This window comes from Fusarium sambucinum, chromosome IV (genome assembly GCF_050947815.1).
Source record: "Fusarium sambucinum isolate potato_lamoka chromosome IV, whole genome shotgun sequence".
NCBI classification, from domain to species: domain Eukaryota; kingdom Fungi; phylum Ascomycota; class Sordariomycetes; order Hypocreales; family Nectriaceae; genus Fusarium; species Fusarium sambucinum.
This window is the reverse complement of record NC_139291.1, coordinates 873,251-895,862: the sequence shown is the minus strand read 5'-3', so window position 1 is coordinate 895,862 and position 22,612 is coordinate 873,251. Positions and strand designations below refer to the sequence as shown.

The window sequence follows — 22,612 nt, the reverse complement described above, 5'->3', positions numbered from 1 at the left end:
ATATGTGACTTTGAGCTGTGAATGAAGACACCAGACCTAGAAGCAAGAGACAGTTTATGCTACTTAGATCAGAGCTGGCCTGTTTATCTTGTATCTTAAAGTGTCGATGCCAACTTCACTAGGCGGGATAAAAATACGGTAGATATAAATCACAATCTCTTGACATTGAACCAAACGCCCATCCAAGATCTATTGACTAAAGACAATATACCAACATAGATAAAGTCATGAAACTCCGCTTATCCATGCAAAAAAGCACCCGAAGCAGCTCTCCGAATCCTTTTCAACCTCATTCTCAATGTCTACCACCCAAAGGTCTTGTTTCAGCCCTAGCTCCATCGCTGCTCTCATCATCACTTTCATCAGTGTCGTCGCTATCGTCACCGACGGCATAATGCTGCGTATCATCACCCGCAAGTCTATCACGAGAAGGTTCACGGTTATCGCGATAATCCTCAAAAGGCTCTTCATCGCTACCCTCGGCAAAAGCATCATACAGCTCTCCGCCACGGGTTCTGCGAGGTTTGTTTCCAGGTGCCTTTTCGCCTGCGTTGAGAGGAGCTTCTTCTTCGTCGATGAGTTCAAATTCGTAGTTGTTGTGGGAGCTGTTGCGGAGACGACGACGACGGGCGACCCAGAAGTAGACGCCTAGACCGATGCAGAAGGCTGCGATGAAACCGACCGCACCGTAAATCCAGATCTGGGCTTTCTTGGAAGCGCCAAAGGTTGGGAGCCAGGATACCCATGAAGATGAGGCTGTTGTGGATTCCTCGGCGGAGCTTTGGGTGCTTGATGGTTCTTCCTCCTCGGTGCCGCTGGGTCGGGCAGGCCTGGTGGGTTTTTCAGGGTGGTCGGAAGGGTGGTCAATCAAGGTTGGTTTGGTAGCGGGAGGTGCTGTTGTTGTGGAGGCGGCGATTGAAGTAGTGGCTACGATTTTGTCATGGTCGTCATCATCATCTGGGTTAGGCATGGGAAGTAGAGTAGCCTTGTCTGCGTCGATGGCCTCACCCCAAAGCTTCAAGCGCCAGTCGGTGAATTTGCCCTTGTAGGAGTTCTTCTCTGTGTCTCGAACAACGATGGTCCACTTGCCGATACCAGTCTCACCCCTGAAAAATGTTAGAATAGACAAAGCAGAGAAGACAGAAATACATACCAGTGAGCAACACTCATGAATGTCCAGTCAACGTAACCCACCTCCTTGGCATCGCTTCTTCGAGCAACAGCAAGATGACTGACAACGTTGTCAGGGCTAATTAGATCAACACTAATATCACCACGTCGGCTGTGTTCGACGTTCATGGTGACAGTAACATGTTCCACACGAGCCAAGTTGGAACCCTTGAGCATATCCTCAGTAACATCAAGAGTCACAGTCAAGCCATCTCGACCCTCAGGGATGGACTTCTTGACGTGGATCCAGGGAGAAAAGTACCACGATTGAGGCTTGACCAACTCCCAGTCCTTGGCCTTCTCAACCAGAGCCCAAGAGTCGATCTTACCATATCCAAAGGTGTGACTGAATTTCTTGCCAATTGTTGTGTTTTGTTGGTTGGCTTCGTCGCCCTCGATGGGAAGTGCGGTATCCATCGCCAGGTACTGAAGATCTCTCCAAGTGAGATCAGGGCGAACTTGAAGAACCAGAGCAAAGATACCCGCAGCAAGAGGCGCAGCGGCAGATGTGCCACCGTGAGCCTTGTAACAGCTGTTCTTTCCAACATCGGTTGTGTGCTATATTGGTTAGTCAGATTAAATTCGCAGGAGAAAAGAATACCTACAATAGCATCGCCACTTCCACTGCTGTATGTAACGACCAGCTGAGCTGAGCACTCTTCAGAGTAGTAAGGATGAAGTCCAGTTCGATCGACAGCTCCAACTGTGATACTGTAGATAGAGTTGGTGTATCCATCAAAGTTGCAGTTATCTCCTTGGCCCGCACCGTTTCCACTGGCAAAGACGTAAACAGAGCCAAGACCATTGCGTCCCTCCTGAATCGACTTGAGCATCGCTCGTCGAATAACAACATCAGGTGCCTCCATAGTCTGGCCATCATCGGAAGGACCCCATGAGCAAGAGTAAATGTGGTTGTCGTGGTACTTGTACATAAGCGCTTCTGCTTCGTCGGCGTCGCTGATCAATTTACTGAGGATACGAATTCCGGCGACTTTGGAGTCGTAAGCAACACCGACACCGCAAACATCGTTTCGAGCAGCTGCAACTTCTCCAGCACATCGGGTACCGTGTCGGTCGTCGTCCAAGACAGGGGCAGGCTCGGGGTCGTTGTCGTTGAAATCCCAAGAACCCGCGGCGAAATAGTTGGGCTTGAGATCGTCGCTGTTCATATCGAGGCCGTCGTCTACCACTGCTACAGTGACATTCTTTCCTGTGATACCCTCCAGCCAAAGGCCAGTAACGTTGACGTCGTGGCCGGGTTGTAGGGGGTTCAAGAGATGCCACTGCTCCTTAAAAATGGGATCCTGAATATCGAGCTGCTTCATGATTGTTTCCTGGTACTCCGCTAGTTCTGCAACTTTGGTATCGGCCCTACCGCCAAAGAGAGACCAGCCTCTTGGGGTCTGAGGAACATCTCGCTTGAAAAGGTGTTGTCGTGCTTGTTGCTTCTTTGACAGGAGGATTCCATCGACCGGATCAGAGCCGCCCAAATCTCGTTTCCTCCTCTTGCGCTCTGAAATCTCTCGCTTAATGATATCGTGGTCGGCCTTGGAGGCACGGAAAACGTGGTGGTCGTCGAGCGCACCGAGCTGTCCCTCGTGAGCGAGTCCTAGTCGGCTGGCGACTTGGTCGGGCGTCGTTGCGCTATCGAGATGGAGGACATAATAATCGTTGGCATCGTAGTCTCGTGTCGGTCTGGAGCCATGAGCCAGGGCTGTGAGCCCAGCCAGGCTCAACAGTGAAGCAATCTTCATGTTGATGGGAAGGAAAGGGACCCTTGCAGCGCAAAGGGAGAGCCGAGGAAGCGATCTAGTTTAACACATCCAGGATAATTGTAACGGTCGATAAGGAGCGAATACTGAAGTAGGGAGTAAGGTCAGTGACAGAGCGGGAGTTGAGTCAAAAGTTAAATGGACGATGTTGCCACGCGAGTTCGAGGTGGGAAGGAGATCAAGAATGCTGGAGGGTTTGGTACAACCAACTTAATTGTCGGCGCAAGTCGCATAGCATATGCCAGGTGAAGACCGTGGTAAACGTACCTATTAGCAGGAAGAGAATGAGGTGCTTCGGGTGGGTGTGTTTGGTCTGAAACCTTGAGGAACACGAGAGTGTAGGTAAAAGAGACAAAGAGTTGTATGATTTCTGTTGGTGATGTCGTGGCCTCGAAGCAAAGGTTACAGGCAGATACCGCCAAAGTTCCTGACAGAATAGGGGACCTGTGCTGGAAGTGCACGGTCTGAAAAGGCAGGTTCTACGCCACAAGGCGGGCGAGGCCAGATGGTCAATGCAACCTTAACTAAAGTCTCTATTTTTCTCTGGTATGAAAGGGATCGCCGAACATGAAAATGCTAAGATATTGAATTCATGTAAAATGCCAGTCCTTTTGTCCTTTATTATCAGTAACTTAACAATGTCAGCAGTAAGAAATGTCATCTCTATTTGTGATCTATTCAGCCACAGCTCCGCCACTCAAGACAGATCTCAAACACTAAAACCGAGAATAGACCAGATCTAGGCCCAAGCTACTACCCAGACGGGATATCAATAGCAGCTCAATAGCGGCACGGGCCTGAAACGAGAAGCTCCTTCGGAATGTGGGTGCCAAGACGGGATATGTAGCAAAATATGAAGTTTCAATTAATCTAATACCAGAACTCGCTTTAAAGATCTTATATCCTCCTGTCTATCACCTCAACGCCGTTTCTAAATCGATATTTACTTTTAGTCGTTACATGACATCTCACAGTGATTCCTCCTTGTGAATCTCAATACCAGGTGGAGCTCCTGTAAACGCCTTGCATTGCGCGTACACGACGAATTGAGCCCCCACAAGACCGCACGTCATGACGAGACGAGGACCCAATCCAGTGAGCAGTAATCGCTTAGGGCCGAATTCGCGCGCGAGTTGGAACATGCGACTTGTTGCGCCCTGGCTCTTATCGCCAGCGCCTTTGTTGATGGCTGACAGGAGGGTATCGGCAGGGTGAGAAAGCACTGCAGCTGCAGCACCGGCAGTAACACCAGAGGTGAGCTCTACTCCTGTCGACTCGAGTTGCGTGAGCTTTTCCTTGCGCTCAGGACCCATGGCGCGGAAGATGACTTCGTTGACTGCTTCGTGAACGGAGAATTGACCGACAGCGAAAGGAACCTGCTTGAACAAGAGAGGAACGAAGCCAGAGTAGAAACCCTTGAAGCCCTCCTCGCGCGCCATCCTCGTAAAGGCTGAGAGCAAGCCATCGGCGTACCCCCTTTGCGAAACGAGTCGAATACGTGTAGCCTCGAGAGGACAGAGAAGAATATCGGCAAAGAATTCGGCCGATGCACTGGCAGTAAGATAGACGCCAGTTCGATGCTCGACAGCCTTTTCGGGACCTCCAAGCATGGAGATGTACTTCTTCTTGAAGTATTCGTAACCAGCGAACTTGGCACCACCTTGGACAAGGTATCCAACAGCTGTAGGGCCAAAACCGGTCAACAGGGCTGAAGCACCCTCTTTGGCGACGATGCTGCGACCAGCTGAAAGCATGTTGTAGCCCTTGAGGGCATCGTCTACCTGGATCCGGGTCTTGACGACATCAATTGGGGTCACAGCCTAGGCTCGTTAGTTTTCGGTTGTGAAGCACGCGACTCGCTTGGACTTACACCATGAGTAGACGTCGCAGCGAGGGCTCCAGCGCCAAAGAATTTGGCATAATCGCTGATGGTGAAATTGGGCACGTCTGACTGTTTCGCCGCCATTTTGAATGAGTCGTTATGTGAAATTACTATTACTTGATGTCTGGTTGTTCAAGATGCGTGTTTGGATGTTTTATGTTTTTGCTTGCAGTTGATGACGTCGTTTCTGTTCCTGTTCCGTCGGTACCGAGACCTTGATCTTGTAGCTTGGGTTGTGCCGTCATCGGTCCGCTTTGATGCTTGTTGGCGTTTATAGCTCCATCTTATCTATCAAAGATGGCAATATCTATTATTTATCTGTACTTTCTTTGGCAAGTCTTTTTCGTTTTGCTTTCGGACTGGCCGGGCTCTTTTGCATCGCGTATCTTTCGCTTGGTTTCGGTACCCTCCATCGGCGGCCCGGAATGTGGTGGGGCTGCGATTCGGCACCGAAGTAGCATCGGCTTCAATAATGGAAACGCGAAGTGACATCAAGGCTTGACTTAGATAAGGGAAGATGCTACGATATTTGATATGCGCGTTTATACCAGTGATTTTCCCGACAGAGCCGAACCGCGGCACAAGAGTCCAAATGCCCACATCTCGGTATGGTCTCTAGGGTAGCCTTCGTGGCGCAGATATTGCACTGATCTGCCAAGAAGTAAGTGACCAGCTGGTTTATGACCATACAGACACTTCAGAACCTGGAGTTTTTCTCCAAAATCCAGGCCCGATACGCAGTGATAGATCTCCAGCTGGGTCATAATGGCAACATCGAAACGACCTGTCAATCTGTGTCCGGCTGTTATACAGCTTTGGTAAAGTTTATGTATAAGGCAAGATGGCCGAGCGGTCTAAGGCGCTGTGTTCAGGTTCTATACGAACTAGTAACGATTCGCAGTCTCGAAAGGGGCCTGGGTTCGAATCCCAGTCTTGTCATTTTTACTACTCTTCCAAGTAGCTTTCTCTTTTTATCATCTTGCTCAATGAGGAACCCATCCATCCATCCCCATTTTCTCATAGACACAATATGCGATACAAGTAATACTTTTGCAACACGCGCTATTAGCTTGCCGGAAACACCAGATGCCTCGCATGTATTGAACTCATATCATAGCCCTCTAAAATGTACACCTTGTTGCATCCCCCCCTCTTCACCTGTTTATGCAACATGATACTATATCGCAAGTTTATGGCCTCACAGAGATAGATAGATATGTCTCTACCGATCTATGTCCGGATTAGGTGACATGGACTAAGTGTGGAACATCAAAACCGATCGACTCTGTCTCGGTTCGAATCAAAATCGCACCAAAACGTCCCCAGATGATACGATTGCCGCGTTTCAGAACCAGATACCCAGATGTCGTTTAGAATAAGACCGAAAACTACTCAAAACAACCGTTTCGACACGGACATGTAAATATAGACACAAAAGGGTCGAAACGGTACTTGGAGCTTTTAAAGAACCAGATTTGGAAAATGCTTAGATACAGTTGGCCGGTTTATTCTACGGCTTACACGCACAATGAGGATTGACAGATTGAGAGACATCGATATAATATTCTTAGTATACATTCTTGTTACAAGTATGTAATGAAAATAGCACTTGACTGATGAATATTTGTGTGACATCCATTGGTGCATTGAGTCTGGAAGAAAAAGGGAAGATTTGGAAATGTCTTAGGAACTCTACTAGGAACTCAGTTGTTAGTGAGGCTGGCCGTGTTTACAATGCCGAGGCCACAGTACACGCTCAAATTATGAGAGATTAGGTATTGTTGCGATAACGACAAATATGAGTTTATAAAATTCAATGAAATACACTAACTATACCCTCTTATTGCTCACTATGAGGTTTCCAACACACTAACACAGGCCTGCCGATTATTCATTCTATAACACGCTCCATCGCTTGCAGTATTCGTAATTGTTGCTTGAACCACGACCGGCCGTGCCGGAGGGAGGGTTCTTGTAGGCTCACCAGCAACCGGCACGTCCTACTGCCAGTGCTGTCTTCGTCCCAAGACCTCACTCTTTACTCCAGATTTCCACTGGAAAATCCCAATTTCTTCTAGATGATCCAGTGCTTCAACCACCCAAGCTTGACAATTCCAGGTTTGGCTTTTGTTGTCTACTGGCTGAGAGTTGATTTCGTTGATAGCGTAATCGTGATATTTCGATGATATAGTTCCAACCTCGATAGATGCCTCATGCCTGGCAGATCGCTGGGGTTGCTTGCCATACATGGGCGTTTCGACATAGTAGCCAACGCCACCCTTGTCGTCAGAGACTTGGAGTATAACATCGCCTGCACTTGAGTTCTCCAGATAGATTGCCCAATGATTGGGGTCTCGCTGGTCGAAGGTTGCGTAGATGGAAACGTTTACTGTAGTAGGCATCTTGAAAGAGTGTTTACCAGGCGATGTACTGATAGACGAGTGAAAAGAAAGGCAAGGGAATTTGAAGTAAGTTGATAATGATATTATAATATCGCAGTAAATTGTTTTGGTAGCTGGAGGGAATGAAGTAGTTTGAAACTCCAACATCAAGCGCCACAGGTCGAGTATTTATGTGTTTTTCTCTCCCGCCTTCTTCTTCTTAACGATCCATTGCAGATGAATTGCATGTTGGGTCAGTTGCCAAAATGTCAGGCTGAACTAATGACTCGTTTCAAATGATTCTTGCCCTCGGAAGTGATTGGTTATGATATACTGTAAAATAAGAAGAGAACCAACAACATAATAGAGCGCACGGTTCCATATCATCATGGCTGCGAGAAGTTGCATATTAAGCCTGGTTATAACAGGCCGCTGTTGGGCCTTGCTTAAACATCATGTGATTAGTAGGGAAGGCAGAATAAATGTGGTTGCATAGCACCCCACTCCCTTTTCTCTTACCAACAACGCAACCAACAACCACAACCAACAGCTCTCAGCGCCGGCAAATCTAATAATAAAAATCCAACCGCTGAGACGACACCGGCCTTACGATGAGCGACGCGGCTGTCCAGAGCGCTCATGGTGCCCCTTCGATTGAGAGCAGCACACCTACGGGACGAAGCGTTGCGAACAGCATTCTAACGAAGAACATCACCTCTAGGGTTAAGGGTGACCCGTCAATCGATTTATCACAGTTTCTCCAACAGCAGGCAACATTTTACCCACAGCTCTGTAAAAACCTTTCCCAACGGAGGGGCAGTAACTCTTCCTCCAGCGACACCAGTTCGCAGACCCATGAGAAAGACCAGGGTTCGGTCTCGGCGACCAAGGCAACACAATTTCAGCTTACCAACAACATTAACATCATCTACCCCCTTGACGTTAGCATCATTGCTCTCGCAGGCGCACGGGAAACACCCGCGGAACCTGAAAGTGAATACCTTGCTGTCTTAGCGTCTGGTTTAAACCAGGCAATCAATGACAGCCAAACGCTATGGCGCTTACACAACACGGCTGTGCTGCAAATTAGCCCATCACAAGTCGTCAAGATAAGCACATCTCTTGACCACGATAGTATTACCAACCTACAGTACATTAGAAAGCATGCACAGGAGGTCCCAACGCCATCTTGTCTCGGTGCCTTGCAATGTGGACCATGGACATATGCATTCATGACTCGAGCAGAGGGCGAAACACTTGAGACAGTCTGGCCACGCTTGCTCACTTCACACAAGCTATCTATTCAACAGCAACTTAACACAATATTTCAACAAATTCGTCAAAAAGGCCGCGACCTTGATCAGGGCAGACCTACATCACACCGTATAGGCAGCTTCGTATCAGGGAGGTGCAAGGACATGCGCCGGGATTTAAGAGAAGCAGAAGGGCCAATTCAAAAGGAAGCGCAACTCAATGACTTTCTTTGCCGCCAAGCTCGAAGAACTGAGACACCGTGGATCAAGATGGTGCGCTCCTTTATGAGCGAGGACCACGAGCTCGTAATGACCCATGGGGACTTGCACCCGAGAAACATCATGGTTCAGTGGGATTCGCACACAGAGGTCACGCCTGATAGCGAAACGCACATTCGCGTAACTTCGCTGATCGATTGGGAACTAGCCGGTTGGTACCCAGCATATTGGGAGTTTGTAAAAGCGCTATCTACAGTGCAACCGCGGGGTCCTTTAGCGGACTGGTGCGACTATTTGCCTACTGAAGCAATTGGTAGCTGGCCAAAGGAGTTTGCGACGGATTTACTGATAAGTCAGTGGCTTGGGTGAAGAGCAATCTAAGGCATGCTTGTTACTGTAAAATTATAGAGGCGTGTGAAATGATAGGCTTTTCACGGATCATTTGTTTATTATTGTATGTTTACACTGAAGCAAAATATATACAAGCCATCAAGCTGGGTCAGTAGAAACCTGTACCACAAAGGTGTTTGGCATTAATCCTCGGCCACAATTTCACAAGCCATAGCGGTTCTTGGGTCCCGCTTGTAGAATCTTTCCAGTACCAGCAGAAATTGAGTAAGGTCAAATAATGTTTTCTACGCGCTCAAAGGAAGTGTAAGCTCATATGATTTGGCAGGTGCTGAACAACCCTGCCGCCTCAGCGCGTACAGACCCCTCACTCTCACATTCAGCCTGCCAACAACCCAACCAACACATAAGTCGAGACCAGTGACCTTCACAACTCTCTTTGTCTGCTCTCTCTGCATATCTTTCTGTCACTCTCCCTTCCTCCTGCGACATTTCTTACTCATTCCTTCCCGAATCCTCTGTTGACCTACGAAACTCCTGTTATGGCTGATACGTCCCCTACGGCCTTTGGGCATGTGCATGTGCTCGAGCCAACACAGACACATACACACACCGCAATCCTCCTCCATGGACGAGGCAGCACTGGCGAAGAGTTTGCCGAAGAGCTCGCTGAGACGTTGATGTCCGATAACAAAACTATCATGCAGGCTTTGCCCAGCTGGAGATGGGTGTTCCCAAGCTCCCGCGAGCTATGGAGTCCAGTCTTTGAAGAAAGCATGCCGGCTTGGTTCGAGGCCTACTCACTGACAGATGTCACGGCGAGGCAAGACCTACAAACAGACGGAATTCGCGACTCAGTCAAGCATATTGAAGAGATCTGGGACGCCGAAGTTGAGCGGTTAGGCGGCCTGGCGTCCAAAGCTGTTCTGGGCGGTATTAGCCAAGGAAGTGCAATCGGCATCTGGACCATGTTATGCATCAAAAGTAAACAGCCCACGTCACATCCAGCAGCTTTTATCGGAGCTAGCACTTGGCTCCCATTCGCCGCCGACATCGAGCACGCTATGGATGGAAATGGCAAGGAGTCGGAGAACAAAACTGGCAGCGACTTTGTGAGATCTATGATCGGCCAGAATGCCAAAGCTCAGTCACCGATGCCTGTGTTTCTCGGCCATGGTATAGACGATGCTTATGTGGATGTTGAGCTAGGTCGCCAAGCGAAAGATGTTCTGTCTCGAGTTGGGTGGACGGTGAATTGGAATGAGTACTCGGGCGCTGATCAGGAGGGTCACTGGCTAAAAGGACCAGAGGAGGTTGATGATATTGTACTATTCCTCCGAGGTGTAGCAGAGCGATCTTGAATGAAGATTGGCGCGCTATAATTTATTGCACTTATCATCTACGTTTGGAGCATTCACTGCTGATTGGGCTGCACTCCATCAATCTCTGATGCGGAGTACGGCAGTATCGGTTACTTGACTGTGACCGTGCTAGACCCCTTGAAGTCACCAATGTCTTTATCAACGTATTTATATCATGGACAGGTTTCACTCCACAAACGTACTTGAACCGTAATATTTGATCCGAGATGACTAAAGGAGCCAACTCCCGAGAACAGACGTTCCAATAAGGGGAAGCTCACCTTGTAACCAATGACAGCTTTGCAGTAAACTGCGAATTAATACAGTACCGAGAGTGTCAGCCGATAATAGATGTGGAAGGCGGGGAAGTTGTAAGATGTAGTGTAGCAGTGCAGACATAGTCGTAAGTTCTGGAGATAGATGACCGGTCTGGGGAAGAGACAGGCGAGAATATCCCGGGTTCCGGAGATGCAAATATCTGTTCTACCATGTATGAGTCGGTTCTAGAGCGGGTATTATGATGTAGTAACAAGTGAATGTGAGTCTGACGTAGGTGTGGTGGTTGTCACAAGACTGGCGTCCTCGGTGGGCGCCGTGGCTGATTATCACGTTGTTCTCATTCTTGGCGATCAACTTGTACATATTGTTATCAACCGCTTCAAAGACGATAGTTTCTTATCCAGCAAGTTAATAATATCTCTGGCAACTAGTTTAGATAGAATTTTGAAGATTTAAATACTTCCATTCACTGATTGTTTTACGCTAATTCTCCAGAGTCTCAGGACCCTAGTCATCTCCATGGGGTGCCGAAACTGCCCGACATGGTACCCCAGCCACTATCACGGCACACCTAATGGTGATCATCGAACCACCGGCATTCAAAACGTGTGATATCAGTCACCAAAGAGGAAAACCACAACATATTGTGTTTCAATCACCATTATATAATGCTTGAACGTTTCCCGGTATTTTATTCAATATCATTCACAATCAACACATCAACACATCAACTCTATCAATTACACCATACAAATACTCTTACCTAAACCACCAACACCTACCAACACAAACACTTCACAATAACCAAAATGGTTCCTGCTGCTGCTTCCTCTCACCTCGGCCCCAAGTAAGCATCCACTATTGATTACACATATATATGTATATACTAACAATATCTAGGGTCCTCCCTATCATCTTGACTGTTGGAGGCGCCACCGTTGCAAGCCGATCTGTCATGAACGGAAACAAATATCGAGAGCCGGTTCGAGCAAAGCCATTCCAAAGTACTCCCACTCAACCACGATCGCAATACTTTGAAAAGGTCTTGGAATCAATCTTTGCATAGAATGCTGAAGGATAAAGGATAATGAATTATGATGGGCGGCGTATTTATGTTTTGGCGTTCTTGTGGTCACTATCGAATTTGCTTTTACCAATAAATTCATCTTCAAATCATGATATCAGTTCTCATTTTCATTGTGCTCAAGCTGCCGCCATACTGAATTCTTAGGGTTCAAGTACTTCCAGAATCCTCCTTGAGAAGAAGGCTACTCATTCGGTTGAGTCCTTCCTCTTATATGGATCCTCATAGCCGAGATAACATGCCAAGAGGTCCTGTATAAAAGTCGGGTTTGAAAAAGCACTTCCGTCTTTACGTATATCCTGTTTATTGCGCGGGAATCTTCAGTCTCATCTTCGCACCTTTCTGGTAGACTCAGCTCATTGGCAAGGTATTTTTAGTCACAGTCTGGCCTCAGGGTATCAGAACAGATGGAAGCTAGAAACATAAGAGACCTAAGTCTTATAGCAGAAACATAAGCAGTCTAAGAACTACAGTCTAAGAATCATGAACTTGCCAACCAATTTGGAGGCCAACGTTTCTGCTACATGGCAGGGAACCTCAACCAGTAAAACAGCCCCGAATGACTGCTAATGAAAACGTCACTATCTCGCACTGCTGCCGCTGGTCCTGGACGAAATTCTGATGGGAGCCAAAGAATGGGTCTTCCGTGTCCCAGAATCCATGCACCATCGGAACTAATTCTGAATCCTGCCAGAACTACCTCTGTAGCTGATTGGCCAGATTGTTCGGTTGGGAAACGAGGGATATCAAAGTCTCCAAAGTCAGTCTGTAGACGAGAGTCGTCATGAGGGTCCCACGAGAGTCGAGTAAAAAAAGGTCGGTCTATCGTACACAGACAGGTCTCTGCGGTTATGTCCCAAACTTTCACACTACTCATTGATGCTGAAGCAAGCATTGTGTTGTCTGGCGAGAACGCTAATATTCTAACATGATATCCCCATGTAAGAAGACAGTCATCGTCAAGTGTTTGTCGGTCTGAGCCGTCTTGTCCATTAATGATGTATATAAGCCCCCTAGCTGACCCCAATGCTAACCGTTTCGAATCACAAGAAAATGCCACCGAAACGAGGTCGTAACTGCATAGATCAAAGGTGCACCGACAAAGGCCGCTAGCAACATCCCATATACTGATGGAATTATCAGCAAAGACAGAGGCTACCCGCATATTGTCGGGTGTAATTGCAAGGAGCTTGACACTAGAATTGCAGCAATCACGAAATGGCTGCAGACAGGTACCCGTGACTGGGTTCCATATTTGGATAACTCCGTTAGCCGATCCAGAGGCTAGAAATGCATCGTCTGAAGAGAAAACGGCGCGAGTGATGTCGCCATATTCTCCCTTGAATTTCTGCGTCTGTGACCCTGTAGATACATCCCAAATGTTGAGATACCCTTCGTCTGATGCCAGTGCCACCCTTGTGCCATCCGAAGATGAAGGCAAGGTCAGAATGACCTTTGGTCCTTCAATTTGGTGGTTTCGAAACACTCTTAGGCATGCACCTGTGTTTCTGTCCCACACATTCAAAACCGAGATATCGATATCGGCGGAGAGACAAATACTATCAGACAATACCTGGATATGTCTAATAATATTTGAAGGACTCTCTTGCCTACTTTGGATCGGTGGGTTCGGACTATCAATAATATCCCATATCTTGATTGTGCCATCTGCGGACCCTGATGCAAGCTGCAGTCCATTCAGCGTAAAGGCCAATGACCAAATATCGCGGGAGTGTCCTTCCAGAGTTTGCAGATGTTGGCCGATGTGTGTATCCCATATTTCAATCTTGTTGCTTGATGCTGACGCTAGTCGTGTGCCATCCGATGACAATGCTACTAAATCAACCGGATCGTAACTGTGAATTGTGTGCAAACATTCGTTTGGAAACGAACCCCAGATCTTGAGGATATTGTCTTGCGGTGCGGTTACTACTTGTAAGCAATTTGCTGCAAAAGCAGGGCCGATAACCGAACACTGTTCGTACTCAACTGTGCTTTCTAGCCTTCCTGTAGATACATCCCAGAAATTAACACAATGTCTCGTAATTGAGGCTAATCGCTCGTTTCCAGATAGAAAAGCAACTGAAATAATAGCCTGGTCACTATTGTTAAGTGTATTGGAGCAGGTTCCTGTGGCAGTATGCCATACTTTGACCGTGCCATCATCTGAACCCGATGCTACTTTCGCGGAATCTGGGGAGAACGACAGTGAAGCAACCCAGCCACTGTGACCAAGGAGTACATTTGTACATTCGCCTGTCATCGGATTCCATATCTTGACAGTGCTGTCAATTGAGCCCGACGCCAACAGGAGATTGTTGGGTGAGAGTGCCACAGCCTCAACTTGAAACTTGTGACCCTCAAGAACCTGTAAGCATTGACCTGTAGACGTACTCCAGACTTTGACATTAGCTGTACCCGTATCCGTATCCCTTGCTGAACCTGAAACTAACCACTGGCCGTCAGCAGAGAAGCATACCGAGCTAACTTTATGCCACGATCTATATGCATTATGCTCCATTGTCTGGAGACACGCATTCCAATCTACTCCCGCAGCTATGGAAGGAATGATGTGGATAGAAGATTCGTTCTCGTACAGTTGCTTGATCAAGCTTCTGGTGGGACTAAAAACAAGTGCTGAAGCGTATACCTGCAACGGAGCGACCTCTATGGCGGGTTTATGAAAGAGAACAAATCGACGAGCATCTTGGAGCAATTCGGCCAGTTGCATTGATTCAATGTGCCCCTGGAAACACGTTAGAAAAAGGGTTAAAGATTTGTAAAGTCAGGAACTTACAGCTAGTGTTTCGAGATTCTGGACAGCTAGAATCCCCTCTGGAACTCTGCATAGGAGACTAAGTGCCTCTAGCCAATTCAAATACTTTGTCTTAAAGAACTGATGGACAATACCATTCTCTTGTAGCTCTTGACCACTCGTTCCACCATGGGGCCCTGAGGCCTTTAGATGATCAACCCAATAGATGCAAGAATATCGAATTGGGGCTAAAGGATCAGGGCTAGGGGTCGTGATTGGAAAACTGGCCAGTCCGGCGGTACCTAATTCATAAATATCTCGTTCAAGACTAGCTGAAAGAGCTTGCAGAGAATTCAAAGATATAGCATGGTGATGGAGCGCGATGCCTTGAGGGAGGATCTTTTCAGGCACCTTGTTGAGCAAAAAGTCCCTGGCCGATTGATGAATAAGAAATATCTCGCCATGTTGGTAGTCGAGAAACGAGCCGCACCAGGCGATTGCGTCCGCTACATCGTCTTCTTCCATACCGCCCATGAGAGTCGTAAGTTCAGCTGGCGTCAGTCGTCGGTAAGTAATGCATACTGTAGCCAGAATTTGGGTCAACCGATCTTCCTCTCCTGAGCTCATGATTCGCTCGAGCATAGCGTGGTACAAATAATCAAGAGTGACGGGAAACTTTTTGAGTTCATCCAAAACGCGACGTTTGGGGATGCTTGAGCTAGCAAGGTTTTGACAGACGAGAGAAACCCAAAGAAATGTGTTGTCAGCGTGTGAGTACATGTATTCAGAGATAGTTGCTTTGAGTTCTGAATCATCTCCCCATTTCTTTGCCAAGTCGTCTACCGTGGTCTTTATGTAGGATTTCACGGCTTCGGAAACCGACTCCTTTTCATCTTCGAGATTGAGTGAGATCAGGCCTTGGGCATCAGAAAGTTCCGTTCTGATCTCAGGCCAAGGACGGCTGGTCAAAATCCATTTGGTAGGACACGACCTCGACAGGTCATTGATGGCATTGATCAGATGAGATCTTCCATCACACTCGTCGAGAGCGTCTATAACAATGATAGCCTCGTGCAAACTTGAATCCTGCAACATCTTTGCCAGAATTTCAACCAGGATTATACTGCTATTGATGTTATTGAAGAGGGTGTCTCCCATCCTTTCGTAGTAAGGGCGTAGTATTGGCATCAAAGACGGCTGATAATCAAGGAGCATGTAGATCAGCCCTCGGATGGCTCCAGCTTCGTCAGACATCTTGTCTTTTGCGGCGGAAGCTTCACAGAAGAAGAAAGCAAGTGGCTTCAAAGACTGCCTCAACTTGTCGATAATCCCACAAGCTAACATCGTTTTTCCTTTTCCGGGAAGACCGCTAATCCACAGGATTCGATTCGAGTTGTCGGTGATGAACTGTTCGTAGGCAGTACTAGCGAAAATCCAGTCGCATGACTGTGTTAGTGGCCCGCGCTTTCGATTCTGGATTCTCTGCTTATTAAACTGAGGGTCCGTAACATGTAAAGCTCTGAGACAGTCTTTATCCTTGTCGTCTCGTTCATGTTTCTCCCCAACTCTGGCTTCCTCTCGTATCGCACTGTAAATGTTCTCGAGGGATTCTGCTTGAAGGGTTGAGTTGTTCTCGATTCCAGAAAGTTTGCATTTGACCTCTTCACTGTTGAATTGCTTGATGTCTCTTCGAATAGCAGCTTCTGATTCCTTCAGTTCTTCGAGTTTTCCTTTCCAGTCATCTAGCTTGACCATATCTCGGAGAATAACAGATGCCCAATTCCGATAGTAAAGACAGGCACTTTGCATTTGAAACATAAGGAGCTTCTTATAGAAACCCACTATGTGAATTTCAAGGTTGTTTTTTAACGCATGATTGGGTACCAGTTGAGCTTTTCCTTGGCCCTAGTTGATCAATAAAATGTTAGCTGGGTTTCTCGGGACTCTTTGCGATGAAACTTGCATGTCTGTGATTCATTGTAATTTCACCGTTCTCCGAGCAGATGGAAAGACCTGTTGTGTCTTCTCCTGCAATATTAGCGACACTGGAATCATTAGGTAAATCAGCTTTCAGGGCCACGTCGGTAAGATTCCAATACCATTCCATCTTTGATAGAACATATGCGATAGCCTTCCTGTTCAGACCCGGTTCTTTCATTGGATTCGAGAGGATCTGTGATTTTGTTAGCAGTTGCCTCCTAAGTCTTAGAGTAGAAAAATAAGTAGCCTAAGAAACATGGCCTAAGTAGCATAAAATAGCCAACTAGTTTCGTCTCTTGTACCCTAGGGGAGGGGTTAGGCCTTACCTCGAGACCAAGACTCACGCCAAACCATACCACACTCGAGGCAGCGTCAGCCGATTGCTTGACCACCTTATCGACCAAGTCTTTGATGTTGTTGATCACTTCTATGAAGTTTGACGCAGTCTCTTTATAGTTTGCCTTGCTTCTTTCCAGTCCCGTGTAGACCATCATCCACATCTGACGAGACTTGTCGCTCTTACAGTGTTGAAGGGTGTCGACCTTTGGAGGCGTGACTTCTGCCCACTCAGTCTGTACCTTCAAAAGTATCTTCTCATATGCTTCGACTAGATCGGATTCTTTGTCTTTCAGGTCATCATAGGCCTTGATCCAAAGTCGCTCTGAGAGGCTTGATAGTTCCTGGGTTGGTGGAGCAGTAGGGGTGGACTCCACCAGGGCATTTCCAGAATTGCCATCGTTGGAGCGAAACTTCTGCTTCAATCTGCGACGAAAGTCTTTCATTTTGGCAAGAGCGCTGGAGCGTTAACTGAGGAAGGCAGAGAAAAGGGCGGGGGCACAGGCTTAAGTACCTTAGTACGTTCTGACACCAGGCACATAACAAGTTCTTTGAGTTTGGTAGCTGAAAGCTGCATGTAGCCGCATATGCCCCTACGTATCTATATGTGGCCAAGACACGTAAGGTGACCGGGGGATTGTTACACTGCCCGCACGAGAAAAATTGGCCTCCAGGCATTAGGGGATAGACAAAACAGACTAATAGGTCTGACCTAAGTAGCATAAACTGACCTACTATTCTCGTTTCCTATCCTCAGAGCATCAAAAAAATTGACTGCTGGAAGCATAAGAGACAAAATTAGTGGGCCACTTTATGCCCCTTAGGCTATAGTTTTTAGACTACTTATTTGTATATCCTAAGACTTAGGAGGCCATTTTTTCTGCCACCCAGTAGCCTATGCTTCCACTGGCCAATGTTTCAAATTCCCTGATGGCTACTTCAATAGTTCAGCTGCGGCTGATATCCCTGCAACAAGCCCCGCGACAAGATATGCCATGATTGGATGAAGCACCTGGTTCGGCGCCAGTTACTCAACCTGCAAATTGCCTCCCCAAGCAGAGACGCGACAATGGCCCATGAATTGCCAGAACCTGGCCTAGCGAAGGAAAATAGTAGCGAAACCAATTCTCCATCAAAGATTCTTGCAGGCCAAGCTCTGGCAATAGAGCGGAAGAACCCAAACATAAAACATCACAAGGATGGCACGCCCTACTCTCAAGACCAAAGCAATGCTGATCAGGCACCCGATGAGCAGCCTGATCGGAATGAAAGCTCATCATCGTTGGAACAGCCATCTCAACAACGAGGTGACAGGAGCAGCCACGTTTCAGAGACAGAAGATCAGAGTATACGATCTGCGACCGGTTCAGGCATCTCTTCAAATGGGTCTGATATCGACTTTGAACCTGACATCCACTGGAGCGAAGTTGTTGGATCTGAACGTCTTTCACCCAGAATAGAAGCCAAATTCCTTGAACTGATCAAGAAGAAGATGCTGTTTAAGTGGGGTGTTGGTACAGAAGATGTTCCAAATATATCTATTGACAGCTGCGGCATAACGACCCTGCGCTTCAAGACAGACGATGCAACCATGAATCTGGCGTGGGATGAACAGTCGAGAACCGAGAAAGACGCCAAAGAAGTTGCTAAGGCGCAATCAAGCATCTGCCAGGCTTGGCCTCGACATCGTGGTATCGAGGCAGTGAAACAATTTATAGTAAAGAGCGACGGAAGAGATTCTCCAACATGGGTATCTCCATCTTGGGCGGATGTCGACGAGACGTACAAGGACGATTTTGCTACGTCCCGTCTTGAAAGCATTATGTATTCCGGATATGAGGACACTTGGCATCGCTGGTGCTTTGACGCTGCTGAAGGTTACGATACTCTGAACCCGAGAAGCCCTATTCGGGGCAAAATAGTGTAAGTAAATAAGAGAGACCATCCATCTATTCATTTCCCATGTTCTAGCATCAGAATACATAACTGATTCGTCCTGTAGTTATTGTAACCCTAGTGGTAATTCCAAGGGATTTGAACACTTCACGCTGGCTTGTTTTGCTATTTCAACAAGTGACAGTGAACCTTTCAGTACAGCAGACGTGGAAAAAAACGACTTGCAGCTGAGTTTATCCTATTTTTCACCCAACTTCCGCGGCGGATACGTTGTAACCCCTTGGCACTTGTCTGGTATACATTGGAAGATTCGCTACTTTGAACCAGGCAGTGACCAGTCTCAGCACGAGACCGGAATCAATAGTTTTCTATTAAGCGAGAGGCAAACTGCGACTATTCGACAATGCTTATCAGAGATCAACGTGCAAGAGAAACGAGCGCAGATCAACTTTCGATTCTTGCTCGACAACAGAAATATGTTTCATATATTGGTTATGACCGATAATACTCTATATTCGAGCTATCCTCACTCGCCAGGGATAACACAGATGTATTTGGATCGCTACGGGCTCAAACTTGAGAAAAAGACCATTCACATCACCCAATATCTGATCGAGATTTGCAGAGTGTTTGAGCTTTCTATGGAAGCTTGGAGGAAGACACTTGATAGCATAGATGAGCTTGTCCATGTCAATGTAAGTAAGAGATCAAATCGGACGTTCTGTACTGATGGTTGAGAAAAGTTAAGTGACTTTGATGACCGAGACCGCATCGAGGATCTCATGTTTGACAAGTCTTTCAATCGGTCTAGAGACTATTTTGTTGCTCTGCAGCTTCTGCGGATCATGGATGAGTGGATAAACGAAGTAGTTGGCAGCATGCTAGAGCTAAAAGACGACTCGTCTCTCAAACATCCTGTTTTCTCTTCGTTTCAGTCAACGGAGAATCTCAGTGCTGCTGACAGATACATGAAGGAAAGAGCTGGCCCAGTACAGAGGCGCATTCAAAAGAAGACTGAAGAGATTAACAGTCTCCGCGATGGTGTATGTATCTTTCCTTCCATGACACATGATAATATTGCTAATACTGAGATTGTAGCTATTCAACGCAACATCTCTCCGCGAGTCCACCAAAGCCATGGCATTGAATCAAGCCATTTATGTGTTCACTGTCGTCACGGTTCTCTTCACACCAGTCAGCTTCTTAGCGGTAGGCACCCCTTATGATGGACTTGGAAGATGGGTACTGACATAAAAGACGTTCTGGGCATTGCCTTTCTTGAACAATCCAAGAGAAGGAAGTGAAATTGTGCCAGAGCCGTCGGCTTTCCGCAATAGCTTCATTGTGATGCCGCTACTCACATATGCATTGGTACTCGGCATTGCCTGGCATGTAGGAAGCGAAAACCCCAACGTGACATTGTCGAGACTGATAAAGGCCACATGGAGGGAGTTACGAGAGTGGCCAAGATCTATCTGGGAACTTCGCCCAAGGCTGCCAGAAAGAAAAAGAACGACACCTTCCAATGCGTGATTTTGAACCCGATCCTGCAAGATTACGAGACAATAGAGAAGCCAGTGTGTTTTAAAGATGAGATCAATTTTATAGGTCATGATTTCAAATAAGTTTACAAAACCGGTGTTGCATTCTAAGTATCTCTAGATTTGTTTATCGTAGTATATTGCTTCACATTCCTATGCCCCCTGGATGACATACCTATCTCATCGCACAACATAACTTTAGCAATCTCATGGTATTTCACAACTATAAAAGAAATTTAACAATCAATTACAAAGTAACATTAAACCAGTTCATCCAAAGGTATAGTCCTTGCTCAGGACGGGTGAGACGATGCATTTGATAGGAGACTACTCAGTGGTTGCGGTGGAAGTACATTACCAAAACCCAATTGTACGCTGTCGCTCCAGAACGCTTGTAATATCTCTGCTTCAACGGCTGTAAGGTTGCCGTTTTCTGAATCTCCATTTTCTGAAATTCCAACGCGGCAATACGATTCCACTGGTAAGACGGCTGCTAGGACTTTTTGGAAAAGCTCTCGAACAACGTTGAAAGCAGAATTGGCAAGTTTGCTGGCAGATCGCAAATGGTTCAACCTTTCTAAACCCCATTCCAGATTCTTTCTCGTTGTAGGAAACTCATCCAGGAATTCACTTTTGAAGTGAATATGCACAGCTGCAAGAAGAACCATAGCATCGAACGTTGCGAACACAAACGTGAAAGACTTGTACTGTGAAGGTGGTGCTTGGTCGAAGAGGCGGGCCTGTGATACCAGAATTTGCAATGCCGCGTCAAAGGCTCTACGCCGACTGCTGGGTTCTGCAAAGATAAAAGGCCGGTGCAAGGCAAATATCACAAAGTAAATTTCGGTTTGCATTGTTTCCAATGCGGCAGAAAGCCACGGGGGTTCACCTTGGCGTGGTCTTTCAGGGACAGCCCATGCGGGAAGATTTCTGATGTTTAAGAGCAGTAATTGGTGAATGTCCTCGACAAGCGGACGACAATCCTCTATGTCCCTCAGAACATAGATGTCCTGTAGGAATTGGTAGGCAGTGTGGTAGCCACACAAAATGACATCACGAGGTTGTGGCTTTTGGAGCGCGCTGGAGCCGGAACCCCATGATACCGGTAAAGGCACCGTGTTGGGACTTAGCCTTGTCGACATTGGCCTTCCAAGAACAATAGCCATATGTGCATCCCACAAATGCAGAACAAGCCACACTTTGTGGCCCAAGTCAAGATCTGCTGGGCTTCCAGTTGGCTCTATCCGATGTAGACCTAACTCTTGAGCGCTGCGGATAGCAACTCCGAGCGTGTGCCATGCCTCTATTACTACACCAATGGTCTTTTCAAAACAAGCACGTAGTAATTCAGCCTGTAAAATTGTGATGCTGAGATCACTTTTGCCAAATAAGGCTGCAAGGCGACAACCGGCATCGCTGTACTCAGCTGCCCGATCAGATAATTCCATGTCGGCGGCGTATTTCAAGTCGTCGAGACATTCGTTGTAATCTATTGGTTGGAATAGCAAAGATTGTGCCAATACCTGAAAGAGTAGTGCTGGGAAAGGTCGAAGGTTGTCTGGTAAGCTGGCTGGTGCTTGTTTAAGTTGAGCATGGGTAAGACGACGCCATTGGAGAAGTTGATCGGTGACTGTAGGCTTGTCCACGATATCGTAATGCCACGCTACATTCTCGAAGAAGGCTTCCACTAAAATGTCTATATGCCTTCGAGATGGAAGTTCCCGAATGATGCTTGTGTACTGCCTTGAGGTGGTCTCACTCTGACATGAGTTTTTTGTTCCGTATAATTCGCCCTGAGAGATTTGGCTATCCACGAGATGGATGATGTTTTGGGTTCCCATGGTGTGATTGGCGTAACCCAGTGTTTTGATCTCATCTCCAGAAGAGCTCGGAGTAGGAAAGATGGTCTCCGACGTCGATTCAGATAGGCTTAGCATTGCCTGATCTTCAAATTCGACAGGGGTTAACGAGGGCCCCGTTTGGTCGCCGTCGAGTTCATAGAGACAAGCGTCTATTTTACCTCGTTTAATACAATGAGCGCATGGTTGGCGACGGTTGCACTGTGACGTCAGCTGGAATCCTTTGTGAAGTGCAAGTACTAATTGGTACCTTTTGTTTTCGTCTGTGGCATTCTCGACAAGATATCGTAGGGCGCTTGCGTCGTGCAGGCCCTTGGACGCTCCCGTTTCCCGTCAGCATAGCTGTGAATCTTTCAACGTTGGTGCTGGATTGAAGACATACGAAGCGTTAAAGAAAGTGTTGGGCTACAGTGCACTAGAGACCTATTTAAGTTTCCCCTGGAACTTCTTAACCCCGCTTAGGTCAGCCACCACAAAGCCCGACCTGTTACTATCC

The 22,612-nt window shown here is 47.1% G+C and overlaps 10 protein-coding genes across 10 annotated transcripts; 4 read left to right on the top strand and 6 right to left on the bottom strand.

The window, feature by feature from the left end:
• Window positions 1-295: 295 nt before the first annotated feature.
• Window positions 296-2,924, bottom strand: FSST1_000320 (kexin KEX2; the record flags this gene model as incomplete). The annotated part of the gene is made up of 3 exons (XM_083229269.1): window positions 296-1,106; window positions 1,154-1,728; window positions 1,776-2,924. 3 exons carry the CDS (start codon window positions 2,922-2,924, stop codon window positions 296-298), a joined length of 2,535 nt encoding a protein of 844 aa, XP_083090502.1.
• A 986-nt stretch (window positions 2,925-3,910) lies between these two features.
• On the bottom strand, window positions 3,911-4,908 carry FSST1_000319 (mitochondrial carrier domain-containing protein; the record flags this gene model as incomplete). Its single annotated transcript, XM_083229257.1, has 2 exons — window positions 3,911-4,762; window positions 4,813-4,908. 2 exons carry the CDS (start codon window positions 4,906-4,908, stop codon window positions 3,911-3,913), a joined length of 948 nt encoding a protein of 315 aa, XP_083090501.1.
• A 1,916-nt stretch (window positions 4,909-6,824) lies between these two features.
• FSST1_000318 (uncharacterized protein) lies at window positions 6,825-7,226 on the bottom strand (the record flags this gene model as incomplete). Its single annotated transcript, XM_083229246.1, has 1 exon — window positions 6,825-7,226. The coding sequence occupies one exon, from the start codon at window positions 7,224-7,226 to the stop codon at window positions 6,825-6,827; it is 402 nt and encodes a 133-aa protein (XP_083090500.1).
• Window positions 7,227-7,816: 590 nt separating this feature from the next.
• Window positions 7,817-9,046, top strand: FSST1_000317 (uncharacterized protein; the record flags this gene model as incomplete). Its single annotated transcript, XM_083229235.1, has 1 exon — window positions 7,817-9,046. The coding sequence occupies one exon, from the start codon at window positions 7,817-7,819 to the stop codon at window positions 9,044-9,046; it is 1,230 nt and encodes a 409-aa protein (XP_083090499.1).
• A 521-nt stretch (window positions 9,047-9,567) lies between these two features.
• Window positions 9,568-10,386, top strand: FSST1_000316 (alpha/beta hydrolase; the record flags this gene model as incomplete). The annotated part of the gene is made up of 1 exon (XM_083229224.1): window positions 9,568-10,386. One exon carries the CDS (start codon window positions 9,568-9,570, stop codon window positions 10,384-10,386), a length of 819 nt encoding a protein of 272 aa, XP_083090498.1.
• A 1,088-nt stretch (window positions 10,387-11,474) lies between these two features.
• Window positions 11,475-11,731, top strand: FSST1_000315 (uncharacterized protein; the record flags this gene model as incomplete). The annotated part of the gene is made up of 2 exons (XM_083229213.1): window positions 11,475-11,512; window positions 11,566-11,731. The coding sequence occupies 2 exons, from the start codon at window positions 11,475-11,477 to the stop codon at window positions 11,729-11,731; spliced, it is 204 nt and encodes a 67-aa protein (XP_083090497.1).
• A 538-nt stretch (window positions 11,732-12,269) lies between these two features.
• On the bottom strand, window positions 12,270-16,313 carry FSST1_000314 (uncharacterized protein; the record flags this gene model as incomplete). The annotated part of the gene is made up of 2 exons (XM_083229202.1): window positions 12,270-14,495; window positions 14,547-16,313. The coding sequence occupies 2 exons, from the start codon at window positions 16,311-16,313 to the stop codon at window positions 12,270-12,272; spliced, it is 3,993 nt and encodes a 1,330-aa protein (XP_083090496.1).
• Window positions 16,314-16,428: 115 nt separating this feature from the next.
• FSST1_000313 (uncharacterized protein) lies at window positions 16,429-17,266 on the bottom strand (the record flags this gene model as incomplete). The annotated part of the gene is made up of 2 exons (XM_083229191.1): window positions 16,429-16,677; window positions 16,811-17,266. 2 exons carry the CDS (start codon window positions 17,264-17,266, stop codon window positions 16,429-16,431), a joined length of 705 nt encoding a protein of 234 aa, XP_083090495.1.
• A 623-nt stretch (window positions 17,267-17,889) lies between these two features.
• FSST1_000312 (uncharacterized protein) lies at window positions 17,890-20,249 on the top strand (the record flags this gene model as incomplete). Its single annotated transcript, XM_083229181.1, has 5 exons — window positions 17,890-18,743; window positions 18,823-19,411; window positions 19,460-19,759; window positions 19,815-19,925; window positions 19,974-20,249. 5 exons carry the CDS (start codon window positions 17,890-17,892, stop codon window positions 20,247-20,249), a joined length of 2,130 nt encoding a protein of 709 aa, XP_083090494.1.
• Window positions 20,250-20,550: 301 nt separating this feature from the next.
• Window positions 20,551-22,388, bottom strand: FSST1_000311 (transcription factor domain-containing protein; the record flags this gene model as incomplete). The annotated part of the gene is made up of 2 exons (XM_083229170.1): window positions 20,551-22,268; window positions 22,367-22,388. 2 exons carry the CDS (start codon window positions 22,386-22,388, stop codon window positions 20,551-20,553), a joined length of 1,740 nt encoding a protein of 579 aa, XP_083090493.1.
• Between the last annotated feature and the right edge of the window lie 224 nt (window positions 22,389-22,612).